Source organism: Neopelma chrysocephalum, unplaced genomic scaffold, assembly GCF_003984885.1.
Source record: "Neopelma chrysocephalum unplaced genomic scaffold, ASM398488v2 Primary Assembly neopelma1_63, whole genome shotgun sequence".
Classification (NCBI taxonomy): Eukaryota; Metazoa; Chordata; class Aves; order Passeriformes; family Pipridae; genus Neopelma; species Neopelma chrysocephalum.
The window spans coordinates 11,620,509-11,640,217 of record NW_020897720.1 but is presented as its reverse complement, the minus strand read 5'-3'; the positions used below and the strand labels follow the sequence as shown (position 1 = coordinate 11,640,217).

The 19,709-nt window shown below is 46.8% G+C and overlaps 1 protein-coding gene across 1 annotated transcript; it reads right to left on the bottom strand.

Moving 5' to 3' along the window:
- Positions 1-8,478: 8,478 nt before the first annotated feature.
- Positions 8,479-13,395, bottom strand: LOC113967344. Its single transcript, XM_027682865.1, has 2 exons — positions 13,157-13,395; positions 8,479-11,461 (listed from the first exon to the last, which is right to left on the bottom strand). The coding sequence occupies exon 2, from the start codon at positions 11,457-11,459 to the stop codon at positions 10,470-10,472; it is 990 nt and encodes a 329-aa protein (XP_027538666.1). The 5' UTR covers positions 11,460-11,461; positions 13,157-13,395; the 3' UTR covers positions 8,479-10,469.
- Positions 13,396-19,709: the final 6,314 nt, after the last annotated feature.

The following is a 19,709-nucleotide window of genomic DNA, read 5'->3' as shown; positions in this document are numbered from 1 at the left end:
TCAGGCCCAGGAATGAATCTTTTCCCGTGGCAGCAATTGGTTTGGTAACATCCACACCAAATAAGTATGGGAGTTATAAATCCCACTGTCATGATGGGAATGAAAAACAGCTACTTGGTCCTCAGTGATAAAATCATTCTGTAGGGCCTTTGCTTGCTGCATTTAATCTACTTAATGTTATGTTTTTAGATGAGTACAGTTGTTACATGGTTCCAAATTGGAGTCTACAAGCTCTTAAATACTCACATGCCAGGTTAGCAAATATTATTGGGAGAGCTGTTCTGTAGGGAAGCTGGGCCAGAATTAATGGAGAGGCTGGTGACTGGTCAGGGAATGTGCACAGAGAACAGCATCTCTCACTCAAAGGCAAAGGACTGAGTTGAGCTTGTGTCCTGTGATCCTCAGCCAGGTAGAAATACTGTCTTTCTTTAGCTTGCAGTAAAATAACTACAACTATTTTAATACATTGAATACCAAATTGCTCTGGACAGACTCCTAGTTACTGGTCCTTCATACTCCATATCCACTGGCTCTTCAGTGATAGAAAAGAGTTGGATTTGTGCCTTTTAGGGTGGGAATTTCCAAAATCAGTGCAGTTGACTGTGTGGTTTGGTTTGTCTTTTCTACTGATATTGGTAGAGCAGTGGAGCCTTAAAATCTGGAATTGAACCTAAAGAGAGAGAGGAAAGGAGAAGAAACTGAGAAAAAGGTAAGTGGAAAGGACAAGAATAAGCAAGGTACATGGATTGACCTTTTGGGAGAAGAAATACTTCATTAAAGGTGAATGTCTGGTAATTTTCTTGCCTTTCATCCTCCCCTCCTAACCCAAAGGCACTAATTGTTTGCTCTCCAAATGTTCCTTTACTCTTTTTGTATGGAAAGCAGTACAACTAATTAAGCTATAGGGACCTTTGGTGCATTTGAATATTTTCTTATTCCAAAATAATATAATATTCTCACAGATTATCAGTTTTTAGTAGATAAAATGGTTATGTTGTTAAATCTTCCTGGTGTGTCAGTGCACAGTATGGATTTCTTTAAAACATACTAGATGTTATTGTAAAAAAACATACATTACAGAAAATAAAAACATATATACCCCCCTCCTGGGTTTTAATGACCACAAAGATTTAAGCTTCATCTAATTGCACCTTTTTCTTTTCTAATTAGTTGATGTAATTTTTTTCTAGGTTTTTTTCTGGCTGGCTTCTAGGTTTTTTCTAGTTAAAGGCACAGGTTGTTTCCCTATGGGTACCAAGAGCGACTTAGCAGTAGTTTCTCCACTCTGGCTAATGATATTGATAGCTCTTTGGAGGCTGAATTTATTGATTTCCCTTCTTCCTTTTAAAAAATAGGATGTAGGTTAACAACCTGCTGATAAAGAGGGCAAATGCCTGTTGTATCTGAAGACCTGACCCAAACCATGTGCTGGTTTTGCTGACCCTGGTAGCAAGGCACAACCAAGCCACAGACATGGAAAAGCCTAGAGACGCACAAGGATTTCTTTTAACCATCCTCAGGCATTTCTTTTAACCATCTCCTGCCCTCCCACCTCTCCCAAATAAAGCAGTGGGAGAGAGGAGTGCTAGGGATTGCATATGAGTGGCGAAGGAAGGTTGGAGCCAGGTGGGGGTCAGTCTCTTCTTCCAGGTAACAAGTGACAGGATGAGAGGAAACGGCCTCAAGGGGAGGTTTAGGTTGGATATTAGGGAAAATTTCTTCATGGAAAAGGTTGTCAAGCATAGGAACAGGCTGCCCAGGGAAGTAGTGGAGTCACTATGCCTGAAGGGATTTAAGAGACGTGTAGATGTAGCACTTGGGAACATGGTGGGCTTGGCAGTGCTGGGTTAATGGCTGGACAGTTTTCCAGTGAATTAAAGCAACTATATGCAGTAAAAAGTCTAACATCAGTTGCCCAGTGAGAGAAGATCAAGTCCAACATGTTTCAAACTGCTGCTTGATTTTTCTTATTTTCATTCCCTTCGCAGTGTTTTATGTCACTGTGTGAGAGATCTGAAGGTTTATCCTCCTTAGCTGCTCTCTGAGGGGCTGTACCCCAGTGTTAGCAGGGGCTACTCCTGCAAATGCTTGCGTGTAGTAAACTAGAAATATTTCTGGTGTAAGTTTAGGTACCAGACTACAGAAAGGGCTGGGATTACTCTGTGTAACATTTTCTCCCTTAGGTGGAATTGTTCATCCAGGGACCAGTAAGGGAGGAGGGAGACAAACAAAAGGTAGAAATTTGGCTCTTGGCTCAAGACAGCCAACAGGAAATTTTCCATTGGCTCCACTGGGATTTCACTGGGAAAACATAATCAGGAGTGCAAACTATGAAAATATCACGTGTGCATGTGGAACAGGTTGTCTTCCCTGAGACCTGCCCAAACCCACTGAGGCACTGAAGGCAGGAGGGTGAGTGTCTGACCTTCACCACCCAACGTGGGGATTCACATTCCACTGAACTGAGTTTGCATTTTTGCTGGGTCCAGCCCTGAGTCTTTGGCATGGCTGTACAATTTAATTAAGCTTTCACGTTTGATGGTGTGAAAACTGCTGTTTCAACCAGTTACATCATCCCCAGTAGTCAGCAAGCCTTTTCGTTACATTTGTCCATATATTGCTCATGTCCTGTAGGAACCAGTGAAATAAATAAAGAGGAAGAACCACCTGGCACTGCAACACAGTTTTACCTCTTCTACCTCTGTGATTCTTTGCAGGCTATGAACAATCTGTTTCTATATAATTATTTTTTCTTACAGGTTTGGCTAATCTTACAAATCTTTCTCTAAGTAAGAATTATTCCCATTCTACAAGAAGTAGAAATAAAAAGCCAGCAACTTGCTGAAGGTCTTGGGTGTCTGGGTGGCAGAGCAGGTCACACCTGCAGTCCCCAGCTCAGACTCCAGGGTTGGTTCTGCTCCCTCATGTCCTGCAGGTGAGCATCACGTCCCATGAGCTGAGGGAGCTTAGCAAGGGGAAAACTGCTCTGAATTATTCAGGCAGATCAAATGGTCTGAGGAGGGTACAGAGCCATGGCTGTGTCCTGCCCAGAGCTCCTCTCCACAGCAGGCTGAGCAATGTGCCTTCAAGTCTGTCAGGTGGGTTGATTCCCTCCTGTCCCCAGTAGAAGGAATACATGCAGTGCAGTGCTTTGTGTTCACAGTGATTTTAAAAATACTGTACTGCTGGCCTGGAACACTCTGTACAAGGTTCTGAGGGCAATGACTTCTGAAATATATCTGCAAAGGCCCTGATCCATAAAGATACCCAAGTCTGTGTTGTCTCTTGAAGTACAATGGAGCTGAAAGACCTTGGGAGCTCGTGTGGGTCAGGAGGTGAGTGCTTGTACCAGGAGCAGTAAAATCTTTTACTGTGATCCAAGCAAGAAACACTTCTCTAAAAAAAAAAAAAAAAAAGAAAAAAAAAGATATGTGTGACAAACTGCTGTAAATGCAATGCTTTAGACCGTTGGTGAGAAAGGAAAGAATTCTATAAATGCTAATTACATTGTTCAGTCTGACAGACGGGACCTCACAGCTCTGACAAGTCTCAAGAGTCTGACAAAGTTGGGACAGACCATGTAATATACTGCTATTCCTGGAAGAACAGTAAAAAGCAAAACAATAAAAACATTTTGAACTTAATTTTGAAATAAAATTTCTAGAATTGGTATTAGAAACAACAGAATTTCGTGAGGTGGTCTGGGGAGGATTGTTTCAGTGGCTATTTTGGCAGCAAATGCCAAAATGAATGGCTTCAAACTGGCAGAGGGCAGGGTTAGATTGGATATTAGGAAGAAATTCTTCCCTGTGAGGGTGGGGAGGCCCTGGCACAGGTTGCCCAGAGAAGCTGTGGCTGCCCCATCCCTGGAAGTGTCCAAGGCCAGGTTGGACAGGGCTTGGAGCAACCTGGGCTAGTGGAAGGTGTCCCTGCCTATGGCAGGGGGATGGAACAAGATGATCTTTTAAAGTCCTTTCCAACCCAAACCATTCTACAATACTATGAAAATTTTGAAGACATTGGGCGATACAAATTTCTGCCAATGGGGTGATATTTAAATGTTGACATATTTTTCTTTCTATCCCATATTATTTGCAGTGGACTGGAGGAAGGAGGCTTTGTCTTTGAGCACAGAATCCAAAGCTTTCTGCTGCCTGTCTGAGATCACGAGGTAATTTTCCGTTGCCAGCATTAGCCTCAGCAAGACTTTTCTCTCAGAATCCTTCTGTTGAAGACAGTGACATTTAATGAAGTGAACTGATGCCCTGAGCAGGCTGTAGTGCCCTTGCTGTCACACGCAGTGCCTCGTGCCTTCTGGGCAGCTGTGCCAGGAGCGCTTGTACGGTGTCAGAAAAATGTGCAAAGACTACAGATGTTTGTCAGCATCTTTCTACTGATACAGAAAATTTTGGAAAAGATTACACTGGGCGCTCCACTCTCCACCTCTTGCTTCCATGGCAGCTCCCACCTTGGATCAGCTGGTGTGTATCTGCCTACCTGGAGGGTGAACTCTGTTTCACTGAGGATTTTACTCCTTTGCTTTCTTGTTGCAAGACCCAATTTCTTCTGCTCTCTTTTGGTGGCAGAAACCATCACTCCCATTATTCCCCCTACACTTTCCTACAGTGCCACTAGTGTTGGCTTTTGGACTCAGCTATTCCCCCCGGGTGTTTTTCTGGTTAACGCTATCATACACTTAGATAATTAATTGGGTTAACTATGCTTAGAAAAAGGGTTTCAGGGTGGAGACCAAACCAGCTCATCTGCAGCTGGTTTGTTGTGCAGTTCATTCTCTTCTTGAGAAATTGTTGATCTGAAGCTTAGAGGCAGCAGAGGAGGGAAACTTCATTTTCTACCTCTAAAAAGACGAGGGGAGAGTTGTGCCATGTGCTGTAGCGTCAATCAGTCATCACTGAGGTGGCTCTTGAGGACTTCCTAGAGAAGGCGACTTTATTATTCAAAGGAAAGAGAAGACACTTTGCAGTAGATCCTGCTATTTGCTTGTTGCTATAAAAAGACTGGGAAGGGGAGGTGGGGAGGAATCTGTTCTAAATCCAGCTGGTACCAGCTCAGCCCTTCAGGGAAGCACAACGCTTAATTTCTCTTGTATTTCTTTGACCCAGTTAGCATTGCACAAATGTTCCTGATCACAGGACTGTCTAATCCTCTCTCGAATCCTGCTAAATTTTATCTTGTTGACATCCTGCAGCAATTAATTCCAGGATCTGACCCTGCACAGCAAGAAGGCTGTTTTTCTTCCCCGTCTGTTTGTTCCAACAAACCAGGTTTGAGCAGAGGCAGCACAGAGCCGGCATCCAAGGCAGGGATGTCGCCATCCCTCCAGGACTGGGAGCAGCCCAACACCTCTGGCATAAACCATTTTCTCTCCCACGTACTTGCCATCAAGGAAGAAATAACAAAACATTCAGCTAAGCTCAGCTGACTTGCAAATGTCATAATCCACCACCAGATGAGATGTGGCAGTGTCCCTGCTGGCCAATTCTGCTCTCACTGTGCGTGACCACCCGCTCTGCACTCGCTGATCCCGAGGGGAAAAGCCACTGCAGGTGTGTGAGGCACAGGCAGATAAAGCATTGTGGTTTGCACACAGTTTTTGCTAAGCTCAGCTGGCTGGCTGGGCTTTCAGCTAGATTAACTTAAAAGCAAAGATGAGAAATGGTTGACAAACTGCTAATGCACACAAATAAATAAACTAATAATTTGATTTCCCTCATCAGCTGCCATTAGAAATCTGTGCTGTAAATGCAGCAGAAAATTATTCCTATTACAAGCCCATTCCAAAGCACTTAAAGGCTCCCTTTGATTTTAAATGGCATTTGGTCAAATTTTATGTAGCAACTTGCTGGCATTCTAAAAATGTCCAGTTTTTCTACAGCTCTTCACAACAGTCCTCAGAATTGTTGCCTCCAGGACCATTAATTCCAGGAAAGCTGCAATTGCCAGGAACAATATCTCTGTATTTACACAACATGCATTTTGCATCAGCTCTAACTCGTGTCAGGCAAATTGGATTATACTTGAGAATCCCAGAGCATGGGGAAAGACCACGAGCTCATGATGTGGTGCTTCAAGGGTCATCCCTGCTGTCAACTGTGGCCCACATAAGTGGCGCCAGCCACAGAACATGAATGGACTCTGGTGAGCAAGGCAAAGAGCTGTGCTTCAATGCTCTGACTCCTCAAACACCAGCAGAAAAGCTTTCAGCCATCATTTCAGATCTCTATTCAGCCCATGGTTACAGCTGCAAATCCAAAATACAAAACCCCTTGCCATTAATCATGTTGCTGATGGGACAGTCAAGGTTTTGTTCAAAGCTAAGAGATTCCTGCTTAGTCATTAAATGCAGTTAAACTTCATTCTACACCATTTATCATTACTCTCCACTAAGGAAGGCTTAAAGTTAATTAAAATATGCCCTCAATGAGCAATTAGGACCAAATTCAGGTACTTCAGGGCAGGGGAAAAGCCTGCAGCACCACACACAGGGCCCCTGCTTTAAGCAGAAGGATTCTGTGTTCTGCCTCAGGCCCAGGTCTGGTCCCCTTAAAAGGTGGGAGTTTTCTTTAGAGCTTTTAAGATTTGGATTTTTTCTTAAATCAGAAACAGCTGCTTTAATCCTAACTTCAGAGTTAAAGACCTTTTCAGAACAGGTTTCTCTAACCTTGCTTACACACCCCCTGCACCTCCCTGTTTGTGTGCAGCCCCTGGATCTGCTCCATCTTGTCCCTGCTCATTACAATCCCTCGCTGAGAGAGCCCCACTTCTGACCTACCCCCGTCTGGAATCACATTGCACTGCCTGATATTTTAGTTTCTGATCAACTGTGTTTCTGGCTGTCCGTGTGGACACAGAAAGGCCCCTCCTGGAGTGGGTGAGGGTCTCTGTGCTGCGGCTGCCGTTGGAGTTTCTGAGTTGTTTCTGCACTGCACAGATCCGATCCCCAGATCCCGTTAGTGAGGATTGCGGAGCTGTTGCTTCCTTGCCTTTGGTTTGAGCTGATCGGTATCTTTGTAATTTAAAAGACAAGAATCTGAGGGAAGAGTGGGACAGCTTTGTTTCTACCTCGCCAACTCTGGTTTGTAAATTCTGGTCATGATTTTCTGTGTCCAGATGCATTTACTGTTTGCAGCACAGAGAGGCTGCGTGATCCTGCGAGCAGAATTGCACGTTAGCCCACAGTCTGCTTGTGAGCTGGTTGTGAAGGCTGAGACTGAAAGCTGCCGGTGGGATTTAGATACCAATTCTCCATTCAAATTAATCCAAATCCCTTCGGCAGTTCTGATGATCTCAATAAATGAGATTTTTCTGCCAGCGACTTCAAATGCAGAGCCTGCCATGAGATTGGCCATGGAAGCAGCACGGCTTTTATCTCACTCTGTGACCTAAATTCCCAGATAAGGTTTTCTTTCTTGTCTGGGAGCACTTCTGAACAGGCAGGAGGTTTATCCTGACCAGTGATTCCTCAGGGGCTGTTCTGTACAGAGGAAAAGAGGGGGAGCATTTTCTGATGGCCCAGTGTGTGTCCATGGGCTGGTATGGTCACCAAAGAGGGGAACAGGGAGAAAAGTGCTGTATAACTACAGGCCACATTATTCCACCCAACAGCAGCCAATCTATTTTCCTTTGGTAGGACTGCAGGCTCCTTCAGCAGCTCTCAGTTGGATTCTGGAGAGCCCTTGGTGGCCAAGGAGCAGAGGGGCTGTTACAGTGGGGTGAGGGGGCTGCCCCACACTGAACCAGCCCGAGGTGCATCTGCAGCAGGTGGGTGGTGATGTACAGCTGCAAACCTGACTTACCAGGGAACTGGTGCATATTTAACTGCACAGTGATTTCACGGGGACCGAAGTGCTCATTTCCAACAGAGCTGATGGTGAAAAAGGTGAGGACTGTGCTTTTCAAAACAGGGTTTATCTGAACCTGAAGGGTAGCTGAAGCAAATGGAAACAACCCTCCCCATGTGCTCCTCTGTCCTGTGTTAAACTGGGTTTCCTTCTCTTACCCGTCACAGCCTTTACTGCACAGCTGGAATCCCTCAGCCTGGGGCTCCTGGCCCCTGAAAACCCTCATCCCCCTCCTGCTGGGAGCTGCCCTGCTCACTCCCCAGCACCACCAGTCCCATGTTTCCCTCTTCTAACCCCGATGCCTTGCCACTCCTGTGACCCCGATTTGCCTGTGTCTCTGTCCTGATCTTTGCTGCATCCCACCGGCTTTGGGTCCTCTTGCAAAACCCAGTTGCTTGAGTAGAACCTCAGTTTTCACTAAAGAAAAAAGCTCCAGAGTGAGCCAGTTCACTCCAAAGCTTCATTTCTCCAAACCCTGCTGCACCTAACAGAGCTGGCTGTGGTGTGACCTGGTAGGGTGAGAAGGTGTTTGTGCACCAAATCACAGCCCATGTGCTGTGGACCAGCCCTGCAGTAAAAATAACACCCCATGGAATGCAGTAATGGAAACAACAACTGGATGGAAGGATTTTTATTTGTTTCTTCTGTCAAAAGCAGTGACACATGCAATTGGCATAAGACTTGCTAGGCATTAGTGTCTCAAATATTCACATGGAGGAAATTTAAATGGCAGCAGAGCAATGAGGACAAGCATCACTTAAACCCCAGTGTTTATCTGAGAAGGGAGGGACAGGTGTGGAGGAGGCAGAGCAGGCTGGCACCTCCCGGGTTCAACTCTTTCCATCAGCTTTAATAAATGTGGGATCCACCTTTGCTTTTGTTCTTGCTGTGTGGTTCGTTCAAGAACAAAGCTGGGAAGCAGTTCAGCTCCATAGTGCTAATGAGTTTCAACAGGAGAAAAAATATTTGAGGCAAGAGATGTGAGGATGAGAAGCTCAGACACTCTCACCTTTTGATCCTTGAGCATATTTACACTTGTGTTAGTACTGAGCAGAAGTTGCCTTCTGATTTAATCTGCTCGAGGGTGGTTTGGAAATCACTTGTGAGTATTTTTATAATTGCAGCTTTCCAATGCTATTTCTCATCTTTGCTGCTGTTGAGCAAACAGCCCGGTCCCTGTGCTCTCCACTGTGCCAAAACATTTGTTCCTAGTAGTAGTAATAATTAGGCTGGTATTGCTTTGCAGTTTTCTCACCTACTTCTCTTGGTTGGCTATAAGAGAGTGTGGCACCAGACGCAGGTACGTGAGTTTGCTCTGACCACAGGAGAAAGTGCCAAGGACAGAGAGTTTCTCTGGATGGAGAAGTCTCTGTGCGGCAGCGAGGGATGGCCTGGGCATGTGCCCCCCCCCCCCCCCCCCACTGGGACCACACAGCAGTGCAGGAATGCTTCCTGTCCTACAGACATCCCACGTAGCGATAACAACTGAATTGGTTTATATATGTTATGTGCTGGATGTTTGTAACATGCACATATGTTTTTTCCAGGTTTCAGTCTTGCAGCACCAGGCAAAGCACAGTCAACATCATCAGCGTGGTCAGGTAGGTGAGGATACAGAAGCACAGCTATGTAAGGAAACACAGAAATTATTAATTTACATTCAGGTCCTGTGAGCACCAGCCCAGCATCCCCAGGCTGCCCCTCAGCCAAAGCTCCTCTTCTGAGCCTGCAGAGATGTGTTCATGCTCACGGGGTTCCTGCATGGGGCTCCTCCAGCAAATCCATGGGTGCCCATGGTGTGCAGCCTGGCTGTGACAGTGCAGAAACCAGCATGATCCCTATTTCTTTACAGCTGGCTCCAGAACAGCCACAGCACTGGCATGGTAATGCCCACCCAGGGCTCCTAGCTCTCCTCATGCCAGGGGTAGTTCAAGGAGTAAAGGGAACAGAGTTGTGCCAGGGCAAGCAACAGGAAAATCCCCACCCAAAGAGTTGCAATATTCTCCATGTTGCCCTTCCAGAAAATCCTCTTAAGAGACTTCTTATGATTTTTAAGAAATATTTCTTTATGCTACTGTGCTAACAGATGACTCTCCAGTGGGGCTCTGGTGCTGACACAGGGATCTATGATGGGTCTCCCAGTAAATGCACGTGTCAGAGAGAGCACATCTCGTACTGTCCGAGCACCAGCCAAAATGTTCCTTTCTGGATAACTGTACCCAAGTGTGAGCAACATCTGGCTGCTTGGCATTGGCTAGAAAACACTGGTACTTCCATGTTCCCACAGATCACTTCTTCTCCAGCACAGATGGGGTTTGTGCTCTCTCCAGCTTTTCTTCATGCTCAGGGCAGTTCTAAGCAGTAGGTGGGAGGAGATGCTTTATGAACTGTTGCCTTTCCAAAATGAGAACTGATTGCTGTTTTCCTAGCAGATGAGACTCTGAATTGTCCCTTTGTCCACAGATGAGGGATATGATGGGTCACAATAGTCTGCCTGACTCGCATGCATGTTCAAGCCATGTTTTCTGTGTGAGGACTCCAGGGAGAGCTGCTAGAGCACAGGGTGGTTATATCTTGTGAATAAAATTATTCTGAGCAGCTGCTTCTTCACACTTCAGCAATGGCTGGGAGCAAACAAGCTTTTATCTTTGCTTCTTTCCAGATGCATCTGTGCTCTGAAATCCAGTTATGGATCGTGGCTTTTTTAGGTACCTGGAAAGATTCGAAGTATCTCTGCTTAGTGGAGACATCACCCATCACATTTTTGTCAAAGTGAGAAGTTTTTCTCCCTTCTTCTTCATCTATGCCTGCAGTGTTGAACAAACTCTGCTTTCTTATAGAGCAATGCAGGGCTGGGTTTCCTACCAGCTTCCCTCTGGCTGAGGATGCTGATAGCTCCTCAGTGTCAATGGACACAGGGCCATTTTCTTTCTGACTGTGGTTACTCCCTAAAACTGTTCCCTCATCCCTTCTGAGATACTTAAGCTCTGAGCAGAATGCTTCTTTCTGAACTGGTCTTGGGGAGGGAAGCCTTGGAAGACTGAACACTCGTGGAAAACTGGTTTTCCCTGTGGCTTTTTCTTTCAGGGTTGTGGGATGAAGGTCATCATTTTGGGCAGAAGAGTTGCACTGTGAGTAACCACTGCTGGCACTTCTACCATATGAAGAAGCCTTGGAGGAGCAAAGATTTCCTGCACAGGTGTAAATCTGTTCCAGGGGGTCCTCTCTGGACCAAAAGTCGGCTTCTGCAGGTGGGACCTTTCCCAGTGGCACCACATTTGACATGAAATTGGTGAGTTTGCATTTTGACCTTTCCTGCTGTGTCCCCGCAAGGGGTGGAGAACATGACACGTCTTCAAGGGTCTTCAGGGTCTTTCTGTCCTGAACCTTATGTCTGCTTTCAGGAAGGGCTGGGAAGGTGGGTCTGGCAAGGTGGCAGATGGATTGAATGTAGTCATCACTGGAGTACAAGTCTGGGCTGGCTGTGGTGCTTCCAGTGCGCTTTGGGTTGTTGGTTGGATCTTCCATCGCTTCCTCGTGGGTTTCACGGATGGTTGGGAGAGGCTTCGAAAGACTCAATCTGATCCGGGGTGCCATGGCTGCAAAGAGCAGAGCAGGCACGATCAGCATGTGAAAACCAGCTGCAGTAAAGAAATTCTGGGCTTGTTTCTGTGAAGTCCACACTACCTGAGCCACCTGATGCCTTCTTGTGGCAAACAGTGCAGCTCACAAAAACTGCGTTTTAAAAGTTTGCTGGCAGTACTTTTGTACCCATGGCTTCATAAAGAGCTTCATAAATGTACAAAAGACACCAAGTGATTAAGTACAGCAGCAAATAAAAGGCTCATTAAGGAGATCAGCAATGATGCTCCTCCTGAATGCAAAGGGGCACAGCTGGAGAGGTGTGGGGCAGGGGCACGAGCTCATCTCACTGTCCCTGTTGTAACAGCAAGGCACAAACTACTCTCCTTATTTAATACTCTACATGTCTGTTCACTGTAACAGGGCTCTGACTTTACCTTGTGTCCCAGCTGGCAAGAGCTGAACTCGACAGGAGAGGAGCTGACCTGCTCCTGTTGGGAGCACCATGTAAGTAAAGCAACCTTACAGCTGGTCTGTTCTAGAAGCTGTAGGTGAGACTGTACAAACATGGTCACTTTTGTCTCTGCCAGGGGTTCATAAATGTAGTTAGGGGTGGTAGATCTTTCCCCATGTGCTTACATAGAGTCAAAGGGATTTAATTCATGTCCTTTATATTCAAATAATCATCCTCAACTTTTTTTAGGATGGATTTCCATCAAACTGCTCCCACTACTCAGTTAAATAGATTGAATTACAAACATTTCAGTATATTTTGAGCTGCAGTGTTTTCTAACTGTACTGATTATTTTTTTCCTCCCTGCACTTTGCTTATCTCCCCTTCTGGCAGCAATGACCACATAGCCTGGATTAATTTTTTTTTTTTTTATTGCTTCCCCCAATGAAATTTGTATGTGACTAATCTGCCGACACAATATAGCTTTGTTGTGTGATTAAACCAAAAGTGCTTTGCTAGCTATTTTAATGCCTTGCTTGTCATTGCTGCAAATAAATCTGGCTTTGTTGAACCTCCCTGCAAAGCTGCAGATCACACACAGAGTATAAGTGAGCAGCTCGTGCCGAGCCCAGGGCAAAGCTCCAGAGTGCCCATCCCTCCCCAGGCTGCTGCTGGCTCTTACTGGTTTTTCTCAGGTGCCACTGGTAAAATCAGCCAAGCTGGGATTTGCTGACTTGAGAGCAGGAGACGCTTGTTTTAAACCTTATGGCCTTTTTATTATCCTTTTTTCTGCCTGCCCTTTTTTTCCTCATGTCTTTATGCCTTAAGGACAAGGCTTGTTCCTTTGCCTTCCCTCCCACCCCTTGTCTGAGCTCGGCAGTGTCAGGGTCTGGGCCCCGCTGTTGAGGAGGGTGGACAGATGCTCCTGAAAAGGGGCATGGGCATGTTGTGATAAATCACAATACAGCTAATCAGTAACTAAGTCCTGCCAACACGCCCTTCCTTTGCAAGGAAATTAAACTACCTATTTACAGTAAAACTCTTCTGATGGGATGGATTAGTTCCAGCTCGGATCCCCTCCACCCTGGGCACTGTGCTGGTTGGGGTCACCTTCCCACCAGCACTCCTGGAGAGCAGGACCCCCTGCCCTGCAGCTTTCCCTCCACCACGCCTTGAGCATCCCTGGCTACCAGCATCCCGGGTATTCCCAGCGACACCCAGGACACAGCCCACAGCTCATGCGACCCCCTCCCCTTACCTGTGTGGCTGCGGGGCACGGGTGGCTGTTGTCTCCCCTGGCTCCACGGCTCTGCCCTGCTCTCTCCTCCCTGTTTTCAGCACAGGAGATGTGCTGTCTAACACTAACCCATGCGCCAGCTCCCTGCCTCAGTCAGCTGATCCCGCTGCCTGTTTTGTTGCTGTTGCTAAATATAACCCGCTGGCTGCCTGCCCTGCCCGAGCCGCAGCCGGCAGGCGCCGTGGCATCGGGGCAGGCAGGGCCATCCCGGCCCCGACAGGACTGGCCACCGCACACCCCTGCGGCTCAGCTCCCTGGCGATAATTCCCCATGTGGAAGGGACCGCGGTGCCGTGACTGTGTTGCGGGAGGGGCTGCCTGCGCTCCGAGCTGGGGTGGGAAAAGAGGAGCCGTAGTATCTTCATGTTTCATTGCTGAGAGGGGAAACCTCAGGATTTTGGACTGCTTTTGCTCCTCTGCCTTACTTTGTGAACAAATTCGTGCTGGTTTGCCTAAGAGACGGTGGGTGTTGGCAGCATCGTTATCGCCGCTCTCTGCTCTCCGCCGTCCCCACTCCCACTCTGTGCTGAGCCGCACGTCCCTGGGCTGAGCCTACATCCCTGGGCTGAGCCTACATCCATGTCGCTGAGCTCCACTGTGTCATCCACTGTGGAGGCAGAGCAGGAGCCGGCCCCGCCACGGCACCTCCCTGGGCTCTGCTCCCCTTTTCCCACTGTCCCCGGCATCGCCCCCGTTCGTGTTTCGCTGAGACCACACAAGTGCATTACGGCAAATTGCTGTGCCAGGAGGACTGGCAGCATCCGACCTTGCGGGCCCCTTGGCAGCAGGGATTTGCCTTTGTTTTCTGGCTTATTAACATGCTGCAAACTGATTGCAATTCTGGAATAACCCCAGTGTCCCTCTCGTAGCCTTTGCTGCAGCACCACGTTGGGTGGGGAGATGAATAGTTATGTTGCAGCAGAATCTTCCTTCTGTATTTATTTCCCAACACTGTCCTCAAAGGCAGCCCCAACAGCTGCTGCTCCTTCCTGGGGAACAGCCACGCCACAAAACATCCCTGTGTGACCCAGGCCAGGGAGTGTGACTGCATTTCTGAACCTTGCTGCTCCCCACAACACCTGTCCTGAGCCACTGCGAGGGATGAAGAGAAAAGCAGAAACCCTGGATTAAAAATCACCGCTTTAGTTTTAATGCAAATATTCTCTGTGTTGCCAGAACTCAGGCTCGCATTGGCTGTAACTGCTGATTTGGTCACCCAAGCCCACACTCATCCTCCAGCTTCCTTCTTTATCTCTGGTGGAAAGAAATAAGCAGCTCAACAGACTTGTGCACCCCTTTAGGGTAGGATTCAAAGCAGATTTTTTTTTTTCCTGGAAATAGGCATTGCTTAGCATTTCAGTATAACAGGTGTGTAAGCTTAAGCTGTTTGTCTGGACTTCTGCTGCTAAAAAGCTGAAGTTAGCTGAAATGACCCTCAACCTCCATGCATTAAATTTCCTAACAGCAATGATAGCTGGGATCATGCTGTAGTAACAAGCTTAAATTTTTCCTTCTCGCTTGCGGGCAACGTAATTGCCATAGAAAGGAAAAAACCCTCAGACCCCAGCTTCTCCAAGCATCTGCAGTGTAAAGCTCGGGAAAGCCATTTTGTGAGGAAAATCACTGATCTGGAAAAAAAATTCCACGTGTGCAGATATGCATGGACACGTTCTCTTTAAAAAAAGCCTTTAAGGTGCTCTCCCCTCCCCTGGAAAGTCTGTCCTTCTGGCTGGAGATGTCTCCTTCCCAAAGGTCTCATGGAACAGATGGAACTGGGGCCATCCTCCACCAGGGATGGCGGCAGCTCTGAGAGGAGCTGAATCAGGCTCAGGGTTGGGATATCGGGTGTCTGACAGGGTCAGGGGATCTTCTAAAGCTTTTCTGTATCATTGTCCCTCGGTGTGGTTTTGGTGGTGTCCAGACAGGGCTGTGGAGACCTCGCACCCCTCACTCGAGGTGCTGCCCAAGAACCTCCAAAGTGATCGAGGTCCTCATGAAATGTGCTTAGGTAAGGTATTTCTTTGTCACCCCCCCCTTAAAATATGGGTTTGCAATAAGAATCCCTGTTATCTGTTAAAATTAGTTTATTCCAGGCATCTGGTTTTGCTGTAAGAAAATTACATTTGTTTGAATTGCTGTTACTGGAATTGCTCAGGATAATGCCAGTATAAATTATTTGTTCTCTATCATATTTTTTACATTCTGGATGATATGAAGGTTAAAATATAATTTAAAAAATACCAGATGCAGCTTTAAAAGTAGCTGTTATTAACCAAATATAATATACCTCTTGGGTTTTTTTACCTCAACCACAGCCACTCGGTTTCCTCTTTCAACAACTGGGTACTCAAAAAATGTTAATTTAAAATTTAAAAGAAGACACAATTTTGAATGCTTGTTGCAAAACTGTCATAGGTGTCTTCCAAGTACTTATTCTCCCTGAGAGCATGGTGAATCAGCATTCCTGGGTGCATGAAAACCATCACCAAATGGGATTAATGGCAAAAGAAAACAGCCACAGCAGCGGTGCCTGAGCTGCAGAGGAAAACACCAGTTGTTAGTTCTGCAGGGCTTGGTTGAGTGTCTGAGATATAAATGCTGACAGTCATTTTTTGGTTTGGTTTTCTGTTTGTTAGCTTTTCTTTTGGAATGCTTCCAGTTTTTGGGAGAGCCTTGTATCCAAGCAGTTTAGCAGAGTTGGATAAGGGTGACTCTCCTTTGGGCATTTTTGAAGTTTGTTGATGTTTGGATAAACAAAGCAATTAATCTTTGGAAGCCATAAATGGATACTAAAGTCAATTCCCATTCTTGGTATTTTCAGGGAAAATGCCCTTTATGTCAAATGAGGGCTCTGGGACAGCTCCAGCACTTCTGGCTAAAGCCAGCATCCACCTGATGGGGCACCAGCCCTGCCAAGGATGCTTCATAAATAATGTTTGCTTTGGGATATTGCAAGGAATATTTATTTTGAGGGGAAAAAAAATCAACTTACGCTTTCCAAAACAGCGAATCTGTACAGAAAAGATAGAAGAATAAAAGCTCCTCCAGCCTGGTTTGACAAACCACTACCCCCAGAAGGGCCAGGGGAGCTGGGCAGCTGTGTTGAGTTCACTGCCTGGATGCAGGTCATACCTGGTGGCACTGATGTGACAGCTCAGTGATGCCACAGTGCTGCTCTGCTCATGCCTGGGGTGACACAGCTGAGCCCTGGGCAGCAGTAGCGAAATCCCAGTTGGAAAGAAATCCCAGTTTTTAAGCTCCCACACTGGAAGCACTTTGTCTGCAGCCAAAATTGGGCCAAAACAAGACACTAAGCTGAAGGTCCGTTCCTTTCACTTCCTGATTACAAGGCCTCCAAGAGACATTTATGGTACCAGTTCCAAGCTTTCCTGCTAATCACTAGAACTGTAAATTTGTTGTTTTACCCTGCAGCTGTTTTACCCTTCTTAGCCCATTTCTGCCCACTCCTCCTTCCAGAGCAGCAGGAGCAACCTGGTCTAGTGGATGGCATCCCTGTCCATAGCAGGGGGGTTGGAAAGAGATGATCTTTTAAGGACCCTTCCAACTGTGATTCTGTGTTTCCATGTTTGTCTTTAAAAGTTCAGGAAAGGAAAATGTTTTGACCTGATTTATGCCAGATTCCAGGTGATTTGTGTTCTTTAATTACATCCCCCACCCCATTAACCTCCCGTGCATTAGAGCAAGCAGCCACTACGGTACCAGTGAAGATACTCCCATGAAACATTAATGAGCTGTTTTTGTATCAACTAGGCAGAGCTCGGCTGGAAATGTCGCATCCACAGCTGTTGCCTTGACTGCAGCTCACACGGTAACTGGTGGTGGCTGCATGTGCAAACACTGCCACTGGTGCACACAGATTTCCTGGGAATTACTGGGTATTTCTTGGTCTTTTGCAGGTGAGGAATCGGTTGCTGTGAGGGCTGGGTGACTGCAGTCACCACATGGCTTGTTTGCAGAACTGAGCTCTCCACCCAGCTGGGTGGGGTCCTTTGCAAAGGCTCAGAGTGATTTAGGCACTTGGTTTCCTTGGGATTTCAATTAAGCTTGGAATATGGCTCCTGGGAACCTTCACTGGGAGTTTCTAGGCCGTACCAGTGTCATGGCTCCATTGCCTCTCATTAGCACTGGTTGCCCATGGCCAGCAAAGAGAGAGAGAGAGAGGTAAAGTATTTTGAAGTCTCAGAAGTGCAAACTATGGTCACAACTCACTGGCAACTTCCCCTGGGAATCCAGCCCAGGGTATTTATTTAAAACAATATCAATATTTTTAGTTGTATTATTACTGGTCTGCATATGGTTATATTGTATCTTTATATTGATGCATTTTTTCATACTTTTTTTAGATTTTATGTGTGTATATATATATCCCGAAGTGCCTGAACGCTGGTGTGGATTTGTCCCTTTGGAATGGACCCTGTGAAGAGGCTGGAGAGCTGAGCACTGTCGATTGTGGCAGGGCTTGGTGAGGACACTGTGCTGCCATCACTTGAAAAGTGTCCCCTACCTGGGGTCCCATCAACCCCCCTGTCCTACCAGCCGCCAGAGTCACCTGAGACAGGTTTATCTTCTCATAGCTGTTGCGTTCTTTAATAGAAAATTTAAAAAAATTAAATGACAGCCATCAGTGAAAAACCCTGCAATATTGCTGGCCTCTAAACTTTCCTCTTTTTAGAGAAGCTGGGCTGTGTTTAGATGCCCTAAGAACTAGCAACACCAGAAAACAACTTAATTCTTGAGCTGATTGGGCGGTGGGGCTGATGATGGCTCTGCTTCTGCACGGCTGCCACTGTCTTTCTCTCCCGCAGGATCCCTGCTTGTTCTTCAGCCCCCAGCTGCTGGCAGGGCACAGACAGTATCACAACAGCATCTTCAAATACATCCACGCTGTGTTGGGGACTGAGCCGAGCGGGTTTTACTCCACCTGGTCTTTCCTGAGACCCCGGGTTGCAGAGAGCCCATCTCACCAGATCAGGGGATTTTTTTCACCCCGAGACCGAAGTCCAGCGGCTGTTTCATAACCGTACTTCTTGTGCCGTGCCACCATCTAGTGGTAACTCAACTCGACACTCCGCATCCCAGAGGTGCAGCAGCACCGCCGGAACCCGGGTGCTGCTGGGGGTTGCACGGATGCAAAGTGCAATTTGCTCGCCTGCGGCTGGTGGGGGCACTCTGCGGACGAACCATAAAAACCAGCGGCTTAACTAGGATGAGGTTTGTGCCACACGTGTCATCCTGCTCTGCTCCTTCCTGTAATGAGTTTTTAGAAGTGCCCTTGCACTTGATGCCGTTCTGTGGCTCCATGGCCTCGGTCTCTGCTCGGCTTTGGGAAGCTGCTGGTGGAGGAGGGACTGCGGAAGGCGGGGGTGGGGATGGCAGGGGGAGAAAGCAGAGCCAAGTGATGCGTGTGGACGCATATCCACCTGCACATACGCAGCTCTCGTGGGGTTTGCAGGCATTCATCCCCTGGAAGGGCTCTGCAGCATTTTTTGACCCCTGTGGGCAAAGCCCAGTGTTGAACCAGAACCCCGGGTGGGAGTCTGGAAATCATCCTGTGCCCACCTTGCTGCGGGAGAGGGCAGTCAGGTTTGCAGGGCACTTTGGAAGGGCTACCCTCTGCCTGGTGTCATTGAGAATAATCTGTATAACTGCTTTCCTGGCCTGGAATTGCTCCTTGAGCTGCCTTTTTTTTTTTTTTTTTTTTTAAATGCACACACTGCACTGAGCTGGAGAAATGCCTGGGCTCCCCCATGGGCACCATTTATTACCCAAATCTGAAGAATAGATACAAAGGGGATAAAAAGCTGATGTAGGCCAGGAAAGGAAGAGAAGGCGTCCTGTGGGTGTCATCTTTTGGCATTTCAGACATGGGAGAGAAAGACCAAAGGGAGAAGGAGGGGTGTTGGACATGTCTGACCCCACCGTGGGTATCTCTGGTGTCTGGAGCATGGACATGAGACCCTTTCCCATGGCCCCTCTAAAAATTTCAAAATCCTCGGGTTGTGAAAGCAAAATGCAATTAAATATAACCCTTGTCAATACTGTTTGAATTATCACAGTGAATGAACCCCAGGTTTGATCTGGTCTGCTGTTTTATCAGGGCATTTAAGTAAATTACTTTTCCATATGAAAAATGCTGAGGTGGTTTGTTAGCTGATCAAAGAACATGATGGACATGAATGCACTGCACGGTGCTCACTGAATAATCATAGTAAGCAGGGATCTTTCAAATCCTGAAGCAACAAACTTCAATTAGGTGGGAGAGATTCAATTATGCTTTAAAGGGAACCTGGCTACGAGTGTGCAGGATATGGCAGGAAAATGTATGCAAAAGAATTTCATGGAAAAGATCAATTATTTTATCAATAGGACATGCCAAGTGGAATTTACTCATCAGTCCTGAACTGAGCCTTTTAAGGAGATGATACATGGACCAGGATGGATTTTGGCCTCAAGAAGGTTTAAGTGAGTTTGATTAATTTGGGTGCAGTTATCAA